This window comes from Acanthopagrus latus, chromosome 2 (genome assembly GCF_904848185.1).
Source record: "Acanthopagrus latus isolate v.2019 chromosome 2, fAcaLat1.1, whole genome shotgun sequence".
Taxonomy (NCBI): domain Eukaryota; kingdom Metazoa; phylum Chordata; class Actinopteri; order Spariformes; family Sparidae; genus Acanthopagrus; species Acanthopagrus latus.
In genome coordinates, this window is record NC_051040.1 from 18,823,520 (window position 1) to 18,846,766 (window position 23,247).

The 23,247-nt window shown below is 39.2% G+C and overlaps 1 protein-coding gene across 1 annotated transcript in view; it reads right to left on the minus strand.

The window, feature by feature from the left end:
* Positions 1–3,691: 3,691 nt before the first annotated feature.
* rasa2 (RAS p21 protein activator 2) overlaps positions 3,692–23,247 on the minus strand; it is a 30,558-nt gene continuing 11,002 nt past the window's right edge. Inside the window, exons 5-24 of the mRNA XM_037080521.1 lie at positions 21,706–21,782; positions 18,913–18,996; positions 18,408–18,480; positions 18,196–18,272; positions 17,574–17,675; positions 14,696–14,849; positions 14,446–14,594; positions 13,776–13,890; positions 13,158–13,232; positions 12,844–12,967; positions 12,448–12,554; positions 12,252–12,335; positions 12,029–12,106; positions 11,866–11,939; positions 11,053–11,159; positions 9,938–10,020; positions 9,525–9,733; positions 8,672–8,775; positions 7,290–7,470; positions 3,692–7,131 (exon numbers count right to left, since the gene is read on the minus strand). Of these exons, the coding sequence (XP_036936416.1) occupies positions 7,101–7,131; positions 7,290–7,470; positions 8,672–8,775; positions 9,525–9,733; positions 9,938–10,020; positions 11,053–11,159; positions 11,866–11,939; positions 12,029–12,106; positions 12,252–12,335; positions 12,448–12,554; positions 12,844–12,967; positions 13,158–13,232; positions 13,776–13,890; positions 14,446–14,594; positions 14,696–14,849; positions 17,574–17,675; positions 18,196–18,272; positions 18,408–18,480; positions 18,913–18,996; positions 21,706–21,782 (2,088 nt within the window). The 3' untranslated portion in view covers positions 3,692–7,100. The remainder of the gene's footprint in view (positions 7,132–7,289; positions 7,471–8,671; positions 8,776–9,524; positions 9,734–9,937; positions 10,021–11,052; positions 11,160–11,865; positions 11,940–12,028; positions 12,107–12,251; positions 12,336–12,447; positions 12,555–12,843; positions 12,968–13,157; positions 13,233–13,775; positions 13,891–14,445; positions 14,595–14,695; positions 14,850–17,573; positions 17,676–18,195; positions 18,273–18,407; positions 18,481–18,912; positions 18,997–21,705; positions 21,783–23,247) is intronic.

Genomic DNA, 23,247 nt, shown 5'->3' on the forward strand with positions numbered 1-23,247 from the left:
TCAGCAGAACACTGTGTTATAACGAGATGATCAACATCATTCCCATCACCCGTCTTTGTAATGTAGTGGCTGATCCGTGTATCCGTGTTAGGTAAAACAAAATAAGCTATAAAAGACACATTTTTGTATGACAATGACATGAAACTGAACTGAACTTCACCTTTCAGATTTGCAGTGGTGTCCTCTATACATTCTGACATTGGATGAATCCATTAAATTTAACTTGGTTCACTCAACTCAAAATGCTGATTACAGCATCAGGTGGTCGTACATTTGAATTTAATTTGCTTGGTTGACACGCTGATGTAATATATTTTCCTGGTCGTTTGATTCATTATTTTAATCCTTATTTCCTGGTTTATGCGGAAGCCGCCGAGGCACAAAACACTACATGGCAGAGCCCGAGGAGTTTGAGGTAGGTCTGGCAACATGATGTGGAGAATAACAAGGACTGACGGGAGGCCAGCTCTGTGAGAAGCACGGGGTACTTTCCCCCTGTAAAACTCTCTCCAGTCTCCCCTGACTTCCAGTCAAAGACAGCGTGTGTGGGACACAGTGCTGCGATTGCAACATGAACAACTTCATGGATGCATTCCCTATTTATGAAAACATGAAAAGGCAGCAATCAATAAAACCGTCTGCTTTAAAGGATGAATTCACGCAAAAATGAAGATTGAATCATTATCTACGCCTTCCACCATGAAGGATGGAGAGCTGGGTGAGGTTTTGCAGTCAACGAGACAAAGTTGTATGATTCTCCTAATGTCAGTGTCATGATGGCAAACCAGTGATGTTGGATAAAGAGCAGCCGGACTGTTAATTCCATGTTCGGGGGAACATTCACTTGTGAGACTCTGCTGACAGACACAGAGGTCCAAAAAAACTAAAGAGGCTCAGATGGCCTCAGAGTCGGTGTTATCTGAAGGTCAAATATGCTTGAGGTTAAAGTGTGAATGTGAAGACTGGAACGTTTCCAGATGGCTGTGAAGAGGAGATTCAGAAAAATGACATTTCTGCTGTAATGACACATGCACATATGCAACACATGACCTGATAGAGAGGAGAAAACTAATGTAACTAATGCAAGATGCTCCTCAAAAGAATTCTCTTTAAATATTTAATGATGAATTTGATCTTAGATTGTGCACATGGCTGCACTTTGTGCACTGAGTCAGTAAATTCAGGGAACTTGGGATTCTATGAAAACCTCCAGAGGCAAATGGAGAAGAACATTTAACAGGCTGTTATAAATGATACTGGCAAAGATCATCACTTTATTATTATTCAATTTATGACCTGCTTTTTTGGGCACTTTACGGTAGAGAAAAAACAAAATATACTCCATTGTTGGTATTTTTGCGTTAGAGGCAGAAGATCCACAGCCACACTTCTGTAGGTAAAATTCTTCTACAGGGCTTTTTGTTTTTTTTGGGGTGGCCTGACCCTTTAAGCATGTCAGGTAGCTGCAGGGGACAGAGAACAGGAGGTTCCTGCACCACTGGTCGATATCTGTAAGGAGGACTCAGGGATCAAAACCCAGCGTGTCTCCGTGTGTGTATTCAAGATGTAATTAAACTTTTAATAGAAGATAATAACGTTATCGGTGTGTCCGGTTTCCTCCACAGATGAATTTTTGTAACATTAGCACGTCTCACAACACTATGGTACAAGTTTGACCCTTAAAACACAAATATTTTCCCATCACAGACTTTCAAAGTTGTGTTCCCAGCTCGCAGGAGTGACGACAGCCTGTGTCCACATGCGGCGTGATGCCGACAGTGACGGATGAGGACGGAGCCGAGGTTACAGAGAAGTGATTATTCATGTCATGCCAGGCTGACCCTTTAAACCAGTTTACTTGTGGGGACTCAAATGCCTCTATTGTGCACTGTGAATCAGCACTGAATGATTAAAGGGGTGATTCGATATTTTAGAGAACTCGCTTTTTCACCTTAAATGAGAGGATCGATTAGCTTAGCGTAAAGACTGGAAACAGGTGGAAGCATCTCACCAAGCGCAATGATAAAATCCTCAGTGCAATATTCAAATATTTTGTAGTACGATATTTTGACAAAACTACGAAGAATTACTTTTACAATTTTCCATTTTAAATTTTGTTCTTCAATATTGTTCTTGAAACGTCCACGCCAGCAGAGCTTCGAAGTGAACTGAAAGATGAAATGCTACGTGACGGCGGGAAGAGAGGATTCTCTCTGCGCTGCTGTTGTTGCTGCAGATAGCGATCAGCTAACAGTGCTGTCAGCTGATGACAATTCATTCAGAAGCGCATAAACCAATAAATCGCAGAGAGCTTAGTGTCATCTGCGGGCTCATTGTCCCAGGGCTTATTTCTGTGACTAAAGCGGGTGAACATGTGGACAAACTGGCCCCGATCTTTGTGTAAACCATCGATCTTCGGTCTGGAAGAATCATTTTTTCCCCCTAGTATATGATGCATGAAATAATGAATGGATGCCTGTAATCAGCACCTGAGCCAAAGCCGGGAACGAAAAGCAGGGATGACTGCTTTTCCTCCGACTGCTGCTGAATAATAATAGCTCATCAGTTTATTAATAAGTGGATCGGGAGAACATAAGTACTTTGGTCAGATTTGAACTTGAAGGATCACGGGGCAATATTTTCACAGCCGCTGACTGAGTCTCAATCAAACCTCTTCTACGTTACATTTATTGAATAGGTCGGTGTGACTGTGCTGTTTGCACTGAGCTGTTTTCAGGGGTGGAGTATGAAAGATGGAGGAATTAATGTTCAGGAAAATCACTTGATCATGGGGGAAAAAAACCCATCTGAGGTTTAGAAATCAGTCTAAGGAACACGATTCATTTCATTTGAGCATGATTAAACACTTTTGTGTTGCTCTTTCTTCTATTTCATGAGGAAACGGATAAAGACACTGATTCCAATACTCAGAACAATGCTGAATAGTAAGTTTGATAACAGGGCAGGACGATAATCTTTGACCTGTAGCGTACAGCATAAACATACACATAAGTATATGAATAATATACTTTTACTTGTACTTCTGATACCTGAGTACACTTAATTTTAGATACTTTAAGCCTGTTCCTTTCTATTTAACTGAGTGCCTTTCACTTTTACCAAAGTAGTAGTAGTAATAATAATTCTAATAATATGATACAACGGGGTGGGTGACTTATGAAGACACAATATCCTTATGTTGAAATAATAACTATATTTTACAAATTAAGATTTTTGCATTCAAACCACACAGGATTAAAAATGTTAAATGATGTTATGAATTAAACCACACAACAGTAAAGGATGTACAGTTTTCTCTCATGTATTATGGGTTGGACCAGACAAGCATTGTGAAACTGTGACTTTGGGCTTTTTTCTGAAAATCAGCAAACCAAACAATAAATTTATCAAGAAAATAACGAGCAGATGAACTGATAATAAAAATCGAATGTAAAATCCTGCTTTTACAATAATACATGAGTAATAATAATCTAATGATTTATATTAGTCTAGCCGTCAGAATATATCTATCTGCATTACATATTTTAAGGTAATTTTCCTGATTATACTCACATATTTTTTATTAAAGTAGCGTTTTCAATTTACTGGTAACACATTTTTTTTTTACAGTGGGCTGTCCTGAGTACGTACGTCCTCCACTGCTGAAGCACCGAGACTCAACAAGTAGGAGAATCGTTCACAAAGTGTTTATTGTAAATTGTTTCAAATGGACACAGTAAAGACCATGTATGGAAAATAAAATGTTTCATGTGTATACAAAAAGAACAGACATTGTACTCGAGCAGTGTGGAGACATTCAGAAGACGTGAGTCATGCTCCGCGGTCTGACTGTGCACCGGACATTAAGAAACTCTTACATCTCCGAACAACAATCTTTTGTTTGTGTACTGTACTCGTGCTCTCTTCTCTTTGACAGAACAGATGTAAGGTGATTGGCAGAACAAAAAAAAGAGTGTTTTGCAATTCTGTGCCCCGGTTTGAAAAGTAATTCATACATTGTTTTTGATGCTTTGACAATAAACTCGGGTTGACAGACCCTAAGAATCAAATGTTGTACTTGCATAAAAAAAACTTTTCCCTCATTTCTGGAATTGATATGAAGTGCTCAGAAACACACATCGGATGTGCGAATTATTCATGTGATAGTTCAAAGCAAATATGATCACGTCCCTTTCGGTTTGGTAAAAGTATGACAAAAAATTGGCCACCGTCCATCACGTCAAAGCTGGGAGGACTACTGGCCTCATGCACTTCAGCGACTACCAGGCCACTGCATGAATTTCCATCCACATTCTGACAAAGACTGTTTTCACTTACAGACAATGTGTGGACACGGAAGATATCCCTTCTTAAAAGCAGATGAAAAACATAATTCAGTGACCGAGTGAGTGGAAATAAAAGCCATCAACACGTTCACCTTCATATGACGGTGAGCGCACCACAGCCTGTTCACTGGCCTTTTTAAAACTAGCAATGGAGTCGACATGCGAGCTCATACAGCACATACAGCGATTACTTAATGCCGTCATTAGTTAAGATTCAGATCCATGTACGCTGTTGAAATTTGGTCCTTTTTCACAAACACAGGCAAAGTTCATTATTTCCTAAAGTCAACAGTTGTGTTTTGGTTCCCTTTAGATATTTCATTACCTTACAGCCTGCACGTGAACATGTAGAACATTACACACAATATTCACTTCAGTAACACTGCGTCAAGCTATCGATAAGTGGACATTTTGGCAGCAGCTACAACCACACACAGTCAGGGACGAAACCAAAAGAAGCGCTGCAGGACAAGGAACAAGGTACCGTACCAGTATAGCAACACATTAAATCAGTGTTTAAAAAAAAAAAAAAAAAGAAGATACAAAAAATTTCCTAGAAAAATATATTGTTAAATACACAAAGACATGCATGTTAGAAATATATGACGGACCAAAGAGAGAAAGGAAAGTACACAGTCAACCCTGTATTATCAGCATTAAATGTTCAACTGTGGTTGTTAAATTAAATTCAAGTTTCTTTTGCATCTTCTCAACACTTCATTGTTCAAATGGGCAAAAAAATAGAGAGAGAGAGAGAGAGAGAGAGAGAGAGAGAGAGAGAGAGAGAGAGAGAGAGAGAGAGAGAGAGAGAGAGAGAGAGAGAGAGATTCAGGATTGAAATAAAAGTCTGATTGTTCAATTTTCTCCAGCACAAAAAAAAAAGATTTGCTGATTAACTGATGAGTTGACAGAAAAAGCATCTGTAGAAACGTCTAAAAATTTGCTGGTTAGAGACAAAATATCTGAGGATTCTGTTGCTTCCATCGGTTTCATCTTACAAACTGAATATTTAAAGTTCAGTTTGACCAACAGGAAAACATTTTTCTTCATGTTGGTTTCTGACAGCTTGTGATGAGCATTTATCATCAACTTTGACAACTTATAGACTGTTTTCCAAAACTGTTTTGTCCCTACTTCTGTAAGATATGCTGATGATTTGATGTTAGGATAAAAGTGATTAAGATTGCTAAAATATTAGTCACATACAGATTGTGATAATGTGAATTATAATTTTTTCCTTTAACCTTGTTTTACTACACAGACTCTACTCGACTCTTCTGGCAGTGGAGTGCTGTGACTAACAGCTGTTAGTTTAAAAGCTGACTTTTAAACTTTAAGCCACAAAGTGTCACATTTTAAACTGATTCTCTAAAACCTTTTGAGTACAACAGCTTGGAGCTGTGGAGTGTTGCTGGTGTGGAAAGTTAAAAAGAAAAACAAAGGACATGATGTGTTTGTCAGGTGCCGCGATTGTCTGGACTAATTTAGTAATGATGGGGGTTAATTTGTCATTCTGGTCATTTCTCCTCCGTTTTCTCACATAAGCCACTATAGATATGTTGAGATGCTCTCGACAGGACAGCACAGATCTGATGTACACCGTACCGATACGATTCACAATCAAACACAAACACAAAAACAACTCTATAACCACAATCATGTGCTATCAGGATTCAAAACCGAAAGCATGCAGTCTGCATGTAGCAAAGTAGAGGCAAACACAGGAACAGAAACCAAATATATATATATATATATACACATATATATATGTATATACACATGTATATATGTATATATGTATATATACACACATATATACACATATATATATATATATATATTTGTCTCCATTTTTAAAACATCTGTATTCAAAATACATTAATTTTTTTTCAAGTCAAACCTATGAAATTGTCTTTGGTCAAGAAAAATATCTTAAAATCTACAGGCTAAAAATGTTATTGTACAGGAATGAAACATAAACGTACTCGAGATCATGTAACTGATCGAAATGGGGAAAGCTGATACCAAGTATCTAATCATTTCCATTTGGAGTGCTCCAAATATTTAAAGTGCTTCTGTATTATTCCCTCAGCATTTAATGTGAAAGAAACATCCATTGAAGTAAGGCAGATCGGTTTCATCTACTCAGCTGTCCTCTGAAAATATATATACACATTTGTTCAGACGAGGAAGGACACTCAAAGAGTAGAGAAAGATAAACGGGGCACAAGTAGAGGTCGACCCTCTAGAAAGATGATGATTATCAAATCAACTCTAAAGACAGGTGTCAGAGCAAAACCTTAAAAGGTTGGGAGAGCATCATCACAGCTGTTGATATAAAACCGGGTGAATAAAAAAAATTAGCAGCCTATTCACACACCATCTAATGATGCCTTTTCCACACAGAGGACATAAATTAAGACGAGGAGAAGAGTCTCTTTATAAGGGGGGGGGGGGGGGGAGGAGATGAGGCAACGTACTGCCAAAGAAAACAACACCTCAGGGTTCGTTTCGTTTTCGAGGACCGGGGAGAGATCCTGGAGGAGCTCACAAGCTCGTTCTGGTTCTTGTTCTAAGGCTGTCACTGCTGTAGTGGACTCATGATGTCTGGAGGTCAGGGTGTATCGTTCATCTTTCTCCTGGACACACAGAGGGCGCTCTCGCTGAGAAAACTCCCAGGGCTCCCTTTGCGCTCACTGTGGTGTAGCGACCCCTGCTGGTATGGCTGTTTCAGGCCACACCTCCCTGCACTGGTTAAGAGGTTTTCCCTACAATGGGGTTGTCCCTGAAACAGAGCAGGACAACAGAGGTGGGTGCACAGTGTTGACTGGTGGTTTTGTTGCCTAGTTGATTACTCTGTAAAACCTCTGATAGGAGCAGTTATGAAGCATGTGTAAGTATGTGTTTGTATGTAGCACGAAGTTAACAGCAGTCCAGACTTACCGGCTCCCGTACTGTGCGGCGGTGTCGTTCCTGATATTGTGCTGCCTCTGAAGTTCCTCCATTATGTTCCGAAGCTGTTTCAGTGTCTGAAAGGTCTCTTTGGGTTCCTGAATGGTGAACTTGGAGTAGTCCTCCTGCTCCCGCTGCGGGCCCTGGTACACCGCCATACTGGCACAAGCATCTACACAGAGGACAGACATCATTATGCTGCATGGTGCAGCTCAAGGATCGGGTTATACTGGAGCAGACGGAGTACACCGGATTCTAGATTATCTATCGTATCTATACACATTCTTTATGTTTGATCGTTTTGGTGAATTTTGGCCTGAAGTCGGCCTTCATGGACTCCAGGAAGAATAGTTACTGTGAAATTGCAGGCAAAGGTGATCGACAACAAACTATATTTCAGTTTTTGCTGCTACTGTGGTCAAAATTGTGAGACTATTTATAAAAAGGGCTGCTAGTTTATTTGCCTGACCGTCCATGTTGTCATTTTACTACATTGGTCTGCACATGCCATTGATCGCCTTCCTGTACATCCTGGGTAGGGGATTCCACTTTCTGTGGCTCTTCCAGAGGCATTTTCTACTTGTTCCCTGTATTTGTTTTTTGTAGAGGACTTTGTATTTAGAGAGTTGAGGGCCTGAGGATAGAGGGTGTTGTTAGCTGCAGTGACTGTAAACCCTCTTGAGACACATTTGTGATGAGTGAAAATGGCCCATGTAAATACAACTAATTTGACTTGTTTTACCCAACAAAGATGTGAACAACATCAAAGCAAAGAAGCTTATAGAACAAATTTCCTAAATCTTCTCACCATGTGGATGAAATGTCAGGTGAAGTTTCATTGTCCCAAAACACATTTCTGGAGCTGCTACTGGCATTAATCTGGCACAGTCTCCAGAACCCATGAGATCTCAATCTGTTCTGAAACAACATTATTTATACCTTCGAAGCGGGTCGAGCACATGCAGCCAATTTCAACAGGGTGCAAGCCAACGCTTTTAGCTTAGTTTGGAAACTCTGGGATTCTACTGGACAAGACCCTTTAACATTTTCAAAAAAGTTAGTAGAATACTACACATGGCTTTGCTGCAAAGCGCCAGACAAGTTTAGTTAGACTACGAAACTTCACCCGATTTTCCACTGGCATGAGTGAACATAATGACTGAATTTCTTTCAGTTTTGGGTGACCTCATCTCTTCAAACTGAAAGTCTGAACTTTAACCTCACAGTCATGGCTTTTATTACCAATCCATATCATGCTGGAGCAGAGCTAAAACAATCACGTCACAGGTGTGTTAACACATATGATACCATACATAAATCAACATCAGAGGTTACGATCTTTCACAATGTAATGCTCCAACAATCCAACTGACCCTCCATGTTCTGGAGCTTGGTATCGTTTGACGAGAGGAGGGAGAAAATTCTCTCCGTTTCTCGGTCACAGTCGATGTCCAGCTGCAGGTTGGCCAGCACGGTGCTGAAACAGGAGACAACAAACATGTAAGGCGATCTCATCCAGGTGTGAACAGCAGAGAGAATAGAAGCATGTAATATTTCTGTTTCAAATCCAGCTGAGGCCGGGATGTATTTTCTGTGAGCTGTATATACGACGACAATTCCCCTAAATGTTGTGACACTGTGTAGATCATAAATGAAACTGAATGAGATGTTTGGTAATACTTTTTGACAAATACTCCAGTGAAAACAGCACAAAGGCTTATTGTAATTTAGCCACCTGCTGCAAAACAGTGCACAATTTGAAGGGATGTTGAGAGAAGACAAGCAAAGGTGGAAAAATGGATTGAAAGAAAACCCCAGAAAGGCCAAATGTCGTTCTCTACAGTAATGAACGTCTGCTGAGAATTTCCTGATTACTTCCGCCTTCCTGCACACAATTATCAAATACATTTTAAGTTCAGCTCCTCTAAAAGCTTCCTGGAGAAAAAGGGTTGTATGTCAATGTCTGAAAGAGGCATGTTGCTCTATACGTGAGAAACAGATCAGTTGTGAGAATGAAAATCTCTTCCTACACAACATTCCTGTTTTCATGACTCACAGCTACATGGTTGGTGAAACTGACCACAAATGGCAGAGGTTCAAAACAGCAGTGAGCAATTTTATGGGGCGTTTATTGTGATTTGCAACATATGTCCCGTGAAACAATACTTCATAGCTGAAACATTGTCTGTCCTGGTGTTGGCGGTGGCGATGTGGGTAAAGACTCACGTTGTGCAGGGCTTACAGCCGGGCTCGTTGTTACTCGGGCTTTTGCAGCACTGCCAGGCTCCACTGGTGTAGTTCGACGGATGGAAGGTACTAAGACGTCCCTCATTGCAGCGACTGACCTGACCTAAGACCTCCAACCACTCGCTGGCCTCCACACAGTTTCCTGCTTGCACATACAGAGGCTTCTCAGAGTGAACCACCTGAAACATCTGGCACAAGAGACAAACATTTGACATTTCTTACACTCATTTACTGGGGTGTCGACAAATGCTCATGAGGCCAACATGAGATAATACAATCTCTTATCAACTGTATGTTTCAACTCGGTGAACTGGCTCTGGGGCTAAAGTTGTCAGTACAAAGGGGCCATACTTAAGAAGTGATGACTGGGTGTCTGAGGGGAATTGACTTACATTTTTGCGGTTAAAGGCACTTTCATCCAGTTTCTCCACCGCCTTGATATTTTTGACATTGATGATGCAGAGGGCCTCTTTCCCTGAGAAAAGCAGAAGTTATTTTGTTTAACATTTGTACAGAATAATACACAGTTACACTCAGAGGTAGCAATAAGCAACTATATGTGATAGGCTGTTTCCTTGTGTGCTCATTTGTAATAGCAGAAAATACGAAAAGGTTTAAGTTTTTCTTTCTACAACCTCCTTATTACTACTTAATCTATAGGAAGTAAGAAAAACTTTGTACATGAATTACTTTCTTAATATGCTTTGCTGAGTACGGGTCTTTTAAGGTGCCACAAGAATAAACAATACACAGAAGCTGCACATATCCAGACGCTGTGTGGACCAGCAAAACATGATGATACGTCTGCATACTGTAGCTGCATTAACTGACATTTATTGGTACATCCACAGTGAGGCACTTGCTTGGGGCACATACTTACTGACAGGGAGTTAGAGCGTGCAGGTTTTTTTATCCAGGTTTTTTTTTGTGTGTCACAAGAATAGTCAATTTCCCTGAATAACATTTCATTAAGACTGAATAGACTTAAGTGGCTGAAAAAAGATTTAAAATTTCATATATATATATTTAAAATTATATATATATATATATATATATATATATATATATATATATATATATATACACACACACACATATATATATATATACATACATATATACATACATATATATATATATATATATAAAAAATATATAAATATATATATCTATATATATATATATATATATATATATATATATATATATATATATATATACACACACACATACATTATGAAGACTAGTGGTTTAGTGTTTTGTCACGTCAGAATAACTCATATTTATGAAGTGTTATTGAGGGAGAATGACTAGTCCAATCTAATCATCTACTAAAGCTCATACTGAGCAAAGCATTTTGAGATCATCTTTACTTTGGTGCCATCTGCTGGCTAAGAATTATACTCTTGTAGAAAACAGCATGTGGCCATCTCCTGTTCGTTTTATGCTTCAAATTGTAGGTGAGATATATTAGACTGGAGTACAAGATTATAGAAACTGGTCTCACCTTTATGTTTGTGGTAGGAGAGCTCCCTGTTGGTCACTCTGAGCCATCTCTTCTTGAAGTTTCTCTTGCCCAGGCGTTTCCTCCCCTGGGCACGTTTCTGTACCTCCCTATGAATGGACACACACAGGATTAAGATTCAAGTAAAAAAGAAAATTCTATTTCTTTCCTATTTCTTTTTAAAATTACACAGCTCTGATTGGAGATAAAAAAAAAAAAAAACTGAAAAAAATATGAATTTCAAGCAAATAATTTTTAAAAATTGTTGTTGTTTTGTGCAAATCTTTACCCCTCGATTTTCAGATCCATATCAAATTCTAATTGCACTGTGGATAATGTGAGAGCCGGCATTTATGGAGCTACCCCTCTCACTAATCTCAGTTAATATCACTGTACTTCTAATCTGCTCTACATGAGGCTCTGTAAGTTCTTAATGGTTACTGGACAAAGCTTTCCTTTGAACAAATGTTGATTTTATTCTAAAGCAGCTTACGTGAACTTCAGCTTCAGTTACTGATGCCAGTGACTCTTAACTTGTTGATGAAATAAGCAGGTCTACTTGTTACATGCTCCCCCCTTCTGTGTTTTCTCCTCTGTTCTACTTCCCTTCTCTCAGGTGCTGCTTATCAGGAAACTAGCCCTGCCCCATATTTAAGAGAGGGTTTTTTTAAAATATTTTATGGGTCACAAGGTAGAGCCAAGTGTTTGTTTTACTCATCATAAAGAAATAAAATTTCCCCAGGAAAACATTTGGAAAATTTTGCAGCCAAAAGTTCTTGTTACTGATCCTCCCCCAGCCCCATGATGAACACTCACCCCTCCTTGAGAACTACCGCATCCTCCAGTCCACTGGACTCCTTGCTGACGTTAGAGGAGATCTCATCAAGAAACTGTAGAACAGAATTGACAATGATGTTGGTGCTAACCACTTAGAATGATAAATGAATACATTAACATTATGTGTATTGGGGAAAAATACCTTTTTTACTTTTTCTATACACTTGTCTTCTTGGAATGATTTGAAGAAGTCGTACATGTAGGTTTCTTTGAAACTAGACTGTAAAAGAGAAAAAAAAAAACAGAATTAAATTTTTGATAGTTTCTCACAAATACCTTTTTCAATATGTCATGACTCTACATTATGAATATTGTTTTGCTTTAACTGGCTGAACAGAGTTTATCATCTTGACTGTTAATCTTACCAGTTTTTTTGACAAACTACCCCAGCTGCCCAGAGTCTGGATTGTTTTTGAAATCAGTGTGAGTGTGCGGGAAATCTCAGGATCCTTGAATCAAAGAAAACATATCATGACAACAATGCACTGTTAGTCAGATACAAATATGTCCTCCAGTATATTTATGAAACGTTGAAGTGTGGTGCCAGGGACATGCACTTACAGGATGATGGGAACGGAGTTGGAAGGTGTGTGGAGAAAGAACGGCAACAGCGAAGAACCGCAGGAACACAAAGCTGCTGACGGCTGAGTACTGAACATGTGGGTCACCTGCAGAGAAATGCAACATGCTAATGAAGGATTCTGGCCTCCCAAAGCAATTATCAAAAGCTAAATACATGCTGTAGCACATGATGAAATTAAAACATCAGAAGAATAGAGAAAATGTTTAGAACTTAATCAGTTAATTGTAAAGTAATTTGTTCTGGTACTGATGTTCGCCAGCATAGTTGGCACAGCATTCAGAGGAATGAAGACTAACTATGTGAAGCGATGACTGATAATCACTGATTCATTATGCACATGTCTTGATGGGTTTTGTTGTTTTTCTGGCATTTACCAGGGAATCGTTTGCAGGCCAAGTGTCTCAGTGACCTGAAGACATCACACATCAGTGGGGGACAGCTGGAACTGGACTGCGTGATGGAGGAAAAGACTTTCTGAACATAACCCTGTAGGTTTTCCTGCAGAGGCAACACAAACAGTACTTTAGAGACATTTAATAAAAAGAGGAAAAAAACTTCTTGAAGGTAAAAGTCACTGAGATCAACAATGATACAGTGGAGGCTTGTTTTATGACATGATCTTATGTGAACATTTACTGTAGCAGCAAAAGATAAATCAGCCTGATCAAAATTAGTTTAGTGTATTTACCTTGTTGACCTCCACATTGTCTCCTTCCTTTAATTTATTGGGGTCTATCTCACATGTTTTGTTGGATTCACAGATCTATATAAAGGTTAAAAAGGACAAAAAAGAACAAACATAAATCAACACTGAGATAACAGCACAGATTGAGATTGTGCGTGTTTTGTGAAATTAGAATGAAAACAACAGGAGATGAGTTAGAGTACAGCAAACATTTAAAAATGTCAAAAAAAACCAACCTCCAAATGTATTTGATTACTCTTGTTAAAAACAGAAATACTACGACTGCAAAGACAGTATGCAGTCGACCAATTACACAGTGATGGCACATTATGAAGATCAGATCAGAACCAATAATCCACAAATGAACAACTGAGCCAAAAATTATGACATTAATTGTCATGAATGTAGGCCATGTACAGAATCTTATTGAAAAAGGGTTCCAGGGCAGTCAGTACAGCGCTCTGTAAGAACTCTAAACCTACAAATTAGGCCTGCACATCTGCTTATTTGTCACTGTTCAACTCGAGGTTTCCATACTGACCTCAGTGACTCATGGCACTCCCTGCCATATACACTGTGTGTGTGTGTGTGTGTGCGTGTGTGGATCCTTGTTACTCATACCTCATCTATTACAGGCTTCAGGGTAACCGCCAGGTAATTCTTTCCCACAATCTTCATCATGTCATCAATGCAGCGTGTTGCCAGTGAGTTGCCACGGAATATAGTGTTAGCCTCCCTGTGGGCACACAGAAATGTTCAAGCAACATTAGGACGACTTTTGACCACATTTGCTGACAAAAAATCATCACACACTTCTTTTTTTAAACATATATTTAGTGCATTTGACAGTCCAGCCCAGTTATTAAGGAAAATACAGATCAGTATGTCCTTATTTCTGTAGTAATGCCATCATTCCTGCTTCAATTTCAGCATCTGGGTATGACATTTCTTGCACCACACTAGTTTTACAATCAGGAGGACGCAGTGATGCTCCTGAACGGCTTTAAATGTTTATTTGAGTGAAATAAAATTAACATGAATATTGCGCAGATTCCCCCTTTCAGTCTCTATTGTATTTCAGAGTTGCTTCCTGTTTCAAATTCAGCTTTGGTTACATTATCACAGCCAGAAGGAAGGATGGCAGAAACACCCAAGTTGTCATATAAAAAACAGGAACTTAACTTAAACTCTTAATGGATAGGAGAAGTAAAAGTGTAGGTCATGACATTTATCCATATAACTGTTTATGCATTCCTACCTCTACTGTAGGTGTGCATGTGTGAGTACTCACTGAGTGTTGTCCAGCTCCAGCGCTGCCACAGCAGAGACAAAAGGCACAAAGCGATTGTGGTGAAGCAGCAGTCGAACCGTCGGCAGCACAGCCTCGTATCGCTCTCTGCAGATATCCCCCAAGATGTGTGCTGCTGACGCCGAGATGGGCTAAACGGGCAGACAGAGAGAGAAAAGAGAAATTTACATTCATGTATGTGCTTTTAAATGTTTTCCCCTCTGTATTACAGTAACTTAAACTGTTTTCCTACCTTCACATCTGGGGATTTGAGCAGCAGGTTGCAGAGTGGTGTGTAGCAGGCAGATGGCAGCACCGTGTCTTCTATGTAGGTCAGCCTCAGACGCAAGGATCCCAAATCGTCTGACTTGGACTTGCTGCCGTTCCCCTTGGGCTGGAGGAGATACCTGTGAAAAACAGAAGGAGACAGACATCATGTTACTGAGTTGTGCTGTGTGGAAAAACAAATACTCTTCAATCTCGTAAGAAATATAGCCTGATATTAAAACAGCATCAATATCAGTCTAATAATTTCAAGCTTCTACAGCTTTAAGAAAATGGTGGCTGACGGAAGGTTGATTCTGTGCCCTGCAACCACCTGCTCAACACATCAGAAACCAACTGTAACAAAAAATTACAGGCAAAAAAGAGAGCTAAAATGAAAAAAAAGGAGAGAATGCAGGGCTTAATCTGCAAAAGCTTTACTGCACTGGAGGAAAACATCATTATCAGTCAGTATTTTGTTAAATGAAGACCCTTAATGTGCTGTAAACCTGTGCCTTTTCTAAATATTGGATGGTTTCTACATGAAAATACCATTCTGCATCAAAAAACAACAGCTGAACATACTTTTTGGACATAAATGCCTGGATACAGTACAATGAAGCCAAGAACACAGTCCTCTGAAGTGTTATCAAGATGAAAGCAGCTCAAACTCACTGTTAAGGGCATTCATAGTCATTCACAGCTCAATAAAGCTAATTCCTACCTGCAAATGCTATACTGTCTTTGACATTAACTCATTAATTTCCCAGCTGTTTTAATAATTATGTTGGACTGGATAACTTCCACTTAAAATTAAAGCTTTTATAGTGAACTTTGTTCAAGAGAGCATTGCTCATATTTCTGCAGCATGCATGTCTCTCTAAAGCCAACAGGTGGAGCAAAACACAGAATGTTTAAATGCAGAGTTGAGCTGCAGTGCTTCAAAAGGCTGCAGCCACATACTGTAGGCTCGTCCATAAGCTGCTTGATCTGTAATCATGGTACACAGGCAGAGAGTCGCTTCCCTGAACAAGTCAACAGATCACCTGAGCTGATTTCACCAGGCTGAACAGTTTTTATGTGTGCAAAATGGACGATTTCCAGCATAAACACAGGACATGAGGTACTGCCACCATGCAAAAAGCCACCCACGCACTCAACTACCAGCCCTCATGTACTCACAGATTGCTATCTGGCATAATCCCACATCACCTACACTGACGCAAAGCTAGGAGACACCCACACAATGGAAAAAACTGCTGAACACAGAGAAATCTAGGAAGATTTTTAATAAACACCTTTTAAAATCGTAAAGGAAAACGAGTTCAGTGAGTCCTGGTGGATAAGCAGGACAGAGTTCCTAAAAAGAAAGACTCCAAAGAATGGAGAGTTTAAAGAAGTGATCTGTTAAAAGGAAGATGACCGGGCCATGAGTCAGAGTCAGAGCGAACAATGTTGACAGGCTGGTTCGATTTGTTAATCGCAAAAACTGTAACACATTATTAAGAAGAAACAAACTCATCAGATTTAGTCAGGTATAGATAAAAGAACGTCCTAGACTAACTTAATCAATGCGTCTTATGTTTCCACAGCACAATTAGATCTACTGAAAAATGTTTTTTTTTTAATATAAACCCAGAAAGTCATATCTGTGGTGGTAAACAACCAAGAGCTGGAAAGGTGTATGCATTCTTGACAGTCTTTCATCTTCCATGGAAATCTAAAATAGGCCTATTCATTTTCAGTCATGGGAAATAAAAGTCTCTGCCTTTGGAATTCATATCTATACCAGGAGTCATTGTGATCTACTCCAGAAGCTGTTGTCTAGAGATAGTCACAGAACGACATCAGATTTTAAAATGTACATCATTTAAATCAAATTACAGAGCATGATTTGTATTTTGTAAAGAATAAATTCAAAATTAATGTCATAGTTTGATAAATCAGAAATCAGTCAGGATCTGGAGTTATAAGGATCACTTCTGTTCAATACAGAAAACACGTTAAATGTATCTCTTAAAAAGCACATTGTTTTGTCATACTCTGTTAAGGGTGTAGAATTTTTTACAATTATAATACACAGTATATGTTAGGAATTACAGTGCATTCATGCGGTGAAGAAAGACAATTAGTTCTTGACTTGGAAAATTCATTTGACCGCCCCCTCAAGTTAAAAAAAACAACTAAAAAGTTGCTACAGGCCTCCTGTGATGTTGGCAAACGAAAGTTAATGTTTGGCTAATGGTTAGAAACTGAAGAAGAAGTTAAACAAAAACCAGAACACAACAATGACAACAACAAAAATGTCCTTTAATACAAAATTGATCCTTACAGCTGGCATAATCCGAGTCTCTGAAAGCTCTGAGATCCCAAATTTATTTGAAAATACGTTACTTAATTTTTGTTACACACCTGATGCGGAATCAAGTGTGTTCACCCACTTCAGAAAGGTTGCACACTAACACTTTCAGCGTAGCAGCTACAGTGATGACTTCAATTTAGAAAAGGGTTTCAAATTAAATTGGAATCTCAGGATAAACAGTGAAATGGATCATGCCAGATGAGATGTGCAGAGTCACTTTATGCTTTATTTCTGTAGTCCCCATCTACTTGAGGTGTTTAGGAGAATGTTGTTGTTTTGCTATAAAGCTCAAGAAATGTTTTGTGGAGGACGGAACTTCGGCCATCTTTCTATCAGCATGGGGGTGAGTAGATAATGAATGATATTCGTTTTTGGGCAAACTTATCTTTTAAAAGATCATGAACAGGCAAAGTCAGAAGAATGACTTGCCAACACAGGAAATGGGACCATTCAAGGGGCATGTGAATGCAGGGTGGAAAGACCTCCTCTTCCGTCTAGTACTTACCAGGCTTTGTGGATGTGGTCATCTCGCAGGACCTTGACAGGGACCCGCGTCTCCCCCAGAAACACATCCTGAGCTAGATTCTCATTGTTCCACAAATCCACTCTGCAAAGGGAGAAAATGAAAACTGAGGAAGGTATTTGATCTATGAAAATATATCCTAAAACTACACACGCACCATGTAAGATATAATTCAGTTGCTCTGTGTGTGTTCAGCACAAACACATAATATCACCCCGTTCAAATATGGCAAAAAGGGAAACAATAAATATCACTACTGAGTGGTGCTTACCTGCTTGGTGCTTAAAAGCCAACACAAGACCCGTGCAATGAAACCACCTCAAATCCAAAACTCAAAACCATGCATGAGTGTTACCTTTGAATCTGTCTAGTCTTACCCAGTGAGCTATGAGTCCACTGTGATGGACGCCTCATATATCCTTAACCAGAAACCCAAGGCTCTCTATCAGTAGTCAGAACACACCAGATCTAGATTCACTTTTTTGTCCTCAAGTTGTTAAGAAATCATTTTTCTTCCAACGAGACCATAGAGGGGAAATGAGAGGGAGAGAAAGAGAGACTGAAAGTGAAACAAACATGAAAGAAGAAAAAAACGTTGACTTACTTAAGCTCAAGTTTTTCAATGTCTTCCTCCTCTACTTGGAAATGAGACTTTTTAGAGTAGCTGCTGGACCGTGTGACCTGAGGGTGAACATGTTGAGGCTTATTCATAGGCTTAGTTATACATGTAGAGTCTTTTATTCAAGGAATCTCACAGTAATGCAATCGAAGGATCATATTAAACCTATGATGTGGCAAAACAGCAAAAACATGTACCTCAAAGAAGAAGGTCTCTTCGAAATGAGGGTTGCTGGTTTTCTTCTTTACCTTTGTTTTCCTTTGGTCAGACCTGGGGAGACGTAACAGAAACTCTGATAGTCAACTTTCCCTGCTGTGAATTTTACTGACAAAAAATCAAGTAAGGAAGTAGTTTTATTTTTGTCTTCTAACTGTAAATTTGATAATACTGCATTAATTTTAAGGAAATTGGAAGGAGTATACATGTTTTAAGTATTTGCTCCTTTTTAAACATGATATTTTGAAATTAATAACATATAAATGAAAAGAAAATCACTGTTTGTTATTAGGAAATCTTAGCTTCCTTCGGTTTATATGTGACAGAACTTTAAATACAGCCGCAACTATTCATATTATTTATGTAAGTAAGACAAGTCAAAAGGTGCACTCCACACCTCTATACTTGCAGCATATAAATAATATCATGTGTTTGTTGTCAGGAAATCCTAGCTTCCTTTGGTATATGCGTGGCATTTAGACTTACCTGGCAGGTCCAACTAGTGACACGGTGGCATAGGGGTCACAGTTCTGCCCACTGATCAAAGGCAGTCCCTGGCACTCTATTATCCTAGAGGAGGTCATAATGACACAGGGAGGCACACCGTTAATAAAATACTGTGAACAAGGACATTAGTTCAGAAAGCATATCCTCAGCAACAAGTTAATTTACATTATTACCCTCAAAGTAGTAGTCAGAAATATTTGTTTTATTTACATAGTTGTGAAAAAAGTAAATTAAAAAGGAGAAGGGATTATATCATTTCTATTTGCTTAAACTATATTAATTAATATAACAAACATAAATCATTGATTCGATTTTTTAAATTAATTATTTCTAAAATTCCGCACACTTAAAAATTGATGCTTTTTCACAAAAAAAGTGAATATGTAGTAGTAATATTTTATATTTTGTGGGAAAATGGGGGGAGACCAAACCCAATAAACATTTATGACGTTTAAAAATGGAAACATGATCTTAAAAACAAGTTTTGTGATGACTTGGTATGATAGAGCTAACATTATACAGTACAATGTGTCCATCTCTAATTACTGGGTCGTGTCCTCTTCATGCAGTGTTGATTTATGTGGCAGTGTTGTACTTTGTTCATTCGCTCAAAATGTCTAGAGGCCACATTAAGAGGAGAAGGCTGACATATTGACATCAAGTTTTTTTTCATCCAGTTTATCAGTTCTGAGACATGCTTAATCTGGCATTAATTGTCAAGATCATCATTTTAAAAACAACTCCTTTGCCAGGTCCTAAGTTCTCACACACACCATCATTAAAATTTCTGCAGTAGATAGCAGCACTATGCAGGGACAATCTGCTGGCGCAGTCTTCATTTACAAGCGATGCTTTGCCCTCATGTTCGGCTCGTGTCACACAGGGACCACTGCTTTTTTCACTAATGTTTCAGGTGACAACAAACAGACACTGTAGGCACCCTAAACAGGATGTGGCTGCTAAGCACAAGTCACCAGAGAATAAGAATGAATTCAGTCCAACGCTAAGTGATGCCAGAGGGAGAAAGCAAGCAGAGCCAATGTCAGGATGTTTGTGCATATTCTTCCAGGGTGTCATGACATTATTCCCTATAGCCTCCTTTGCATCCTGTTCTTAACTCAAGCATAACTTGCTCTGCTCGGACATATCTGGTGACTAATCATAATGCAACAAACTAACTAAAAGTGTGCAAATGATAAGCTTAACCCCCTTTGGTTTTAGCTTCGTCTGGTCAGTAGAGAAAAAACGAAAAAAGGGGGCCTGTAGCATTAATCGTGTACGCATAACATGGTGATAGCTAACAGCGAGCAGGTGACAGCTTGAGCAAACAATCCAAGTTACACAGTGAATGACGGCAGCAGAAAACCACAGCGGTTGCAGTGTGAGAAGCACAGGCTTCCTGCTCAGATGCCATCACTTCCACCTCATAACCCTGTTCTGCAAATATGAATGGGGGATGCAAAACAACATAAACAGCCTGAGGTCTGAAACACACACTCATGTACGTGTAGGTGCGCTTTGCGTGCTAAACCTCAACCTTCATTGAGCGCTTTTCTTTTGAGCAGACCCCCCTCCTCTATCATTGCTGTAAATGTTTTAGTGTGTGAAAATTTGTTGTATTTAGTTTTGTAAAAAATATTTTTATTCAGCCAACTAAGTTAGAGTGCACATTAAGGAACACTTTGCAATAAGTGTATAGATATATAAATAAATCCCTTCACATACAGAAAACTCTCAAGCCAAAAAAAAGTAGTGGATCATGTGGAATAAAATAAGCCTTTCTCAAGTTTCAAAAAACATCATGAGGTCTTAGGTGGGGCTGGGAAGTTCCAGTTTAATAAAATTCTTCTTGTTGCCAATAATGATACATATGCTAAAACATTGTTTGATTTAAAGTTCTGCGATGGTGGTTATTCACCATCTTATCACACTAGGTAGACAGATCAGGGCACATCCAGAACATGTGGATAAAGTCAGCCTGGAGCACCATGACATCCATCACAAGCCTTGTTGAAATGAGGATACATTGTAGAGGGTTTGGCTTTTAAATAGCGGATATAATAGAGGACATTAAATTGAATCAAGCCGAGTCTGGCACAAGAGGTACTTCCATTTATTATTTTCTCAGCAGCATCCCAAGTTTTCTCTGGGAAAGATTCCCCAGTTTTGATTTCCAAGTATACTCTGGTCCTAATCAAGGCAAAAGCGTCAAAATGACAGCAATACAGAATGTCTGACAATGAGGGAGAGAGAAAAGATTTGAGCCCTGAATTTAGAGGAGATTTTAGATTCTGGGACTGAGCAAAGTCTGTAATCTAATAAATATTGAAAGCTGTTATAATGAGGAAGGTAGAATGTTTTTAACAGATTGTTAAAATTTGCAAATGTACAACCAATGTATAGGTCCTTCTGATTAGTAAAGCCTGAAGTCAAAAACTCGCCGGGTCACTGCACATTATTGGGCTCAAGTTTGAAAGCTCAGTCGCTCTGACGATCTCCGGAGGTTTAGCAAACACATAATTTCCATCAACATCTTGGACAATTTTCCATCTCTCCCACACATTTCTGCAGCGCACTATTCTGAGCCTGTGAAGTTTTTACCAGAAGCCGTGAATCTTGCAAAGTTAATCAGTGTAGGAACTCATTTGGTTTAATCTGCAGTTTTTAAAATTCTATCTTGATTTCAAATTCCCTGCTAACATTCTCATTTCACAAGACAACCAACTGGATCAGAGCTCAATTGACTGGCAACAAGGGAACCTTGGTACTCACCGGACAACTAAGTGTTGGCCTATTAATCCGGACTCTGTGATCAGTTCATTCAAACGCATCTCCAAGTGAACCTTACCCTGTTGAAAATAAGGAGAGGAGATCGCCCAGTGAGAAGTTAGAAATGACTCAAATCATGAGATCTCAGTCGTACACCAAGTAAAAAGTTTCAAGCTGAATCCCAAGTTATGTGTAGGCTGTAAAAGAACATTGATAATGTGGGCTGCAGTATGGGCTTGCGAGAAAATGAGCATGTCAAATGCAATTCCTTCAACCCTCATCATTTTATTACATATATGTAAAAACAAATTTCAATTTCTCTATCTGTTAATTCTTTTTATTCTCGCCACCTGCGGCCAGGCTCTGCCTCCTGTTTCATGTCATTTTAGGTTAATGGAGGGACCATATGACAAGAGCCACAGCAGCTGTGAATTTTGTCATCACTCAGAAGGCTCTTTACGGGGTCGGATGTGGTGAAGGCTGCTGGTCTCGCCTTTGGAAGTGTCAGAGAGAGAGAGAGACAGAGAGAAAGACTGAGAGAGAGAGAGAGAGAGAGACAGAGAGAGAGAGAGAGAGAGAGGGAGTGAGCGAGAGAGAATGAGTGAGAGAGCCCGAGCGAGAGAGAGAGAGAAAGAGAGAGATAAACAAAACGCCCACACACTTGCACTCTGTCTCTGCAATTCAGCACTTGGCTGAGATGGCGAGTAGTTCTTTCTGATGCAAGACAGGCCTTAAAGCCAATATAATCTTGACTAGATCCAAATGAGCCCATATCATAAGCAAATTAACACTCACATTACACCCGTCTTCCTTTGAGGAAATGATATGACTGAAAATGTGTGTATCTGTCTCCCAGCGCTGCAGTCTTCTTCATTAGCAGCACAGGTTGACTGGAATATGTGCTAACAGTACTCACAGGGTACACACACAACCCTCTGTTTGACTACAAACCAAAGCAGCGAGGCATTGCAATAACACCTCCATCACTCACTGATGTAACTTTGCAGTTGAAAGTGTCTACTTGTGAGTGAATCAGTGTAGCAGCACATACCCAGAATAGTCTGGCGTGGGCTAATGGCAGCTAGAGTCAACACGTTAGCTACAGCAGCACAGAAGTGGTAGTGTAGCTGTAGTTTCACCCAGCGCAAACCAGACCACAAAAACTGATCTGATCAAAGAAATGTACAGTTGAAATAGAACAACCCACATATATGGCCTAAATGTGATAGAAACTAGAACTGCAGCCCTGAAAAGAAGATCAATAAAATGCTGAAAAACAAAGGAGAAAAGAGAGTTTCAACACATGAAGACAAAAAAAAAAACGTGTTGGACTAAATTACTGTCTTTCTGTTTAACAGTGCCGCTAGATACAAAGGTGCTGCGAATTGGTACAGTAATAATAGATTAAAGAGAAAGGTTCATTCTGATGTGAAGCAATTGCAAGTCAAATGCTGTTTAAAGAGAAAAGAGTACACGTATGTAATCTACTGTATAAGCATCACTGGCAAATGTAAACTGTGTATGTGTTATGATATAATGAGGTAT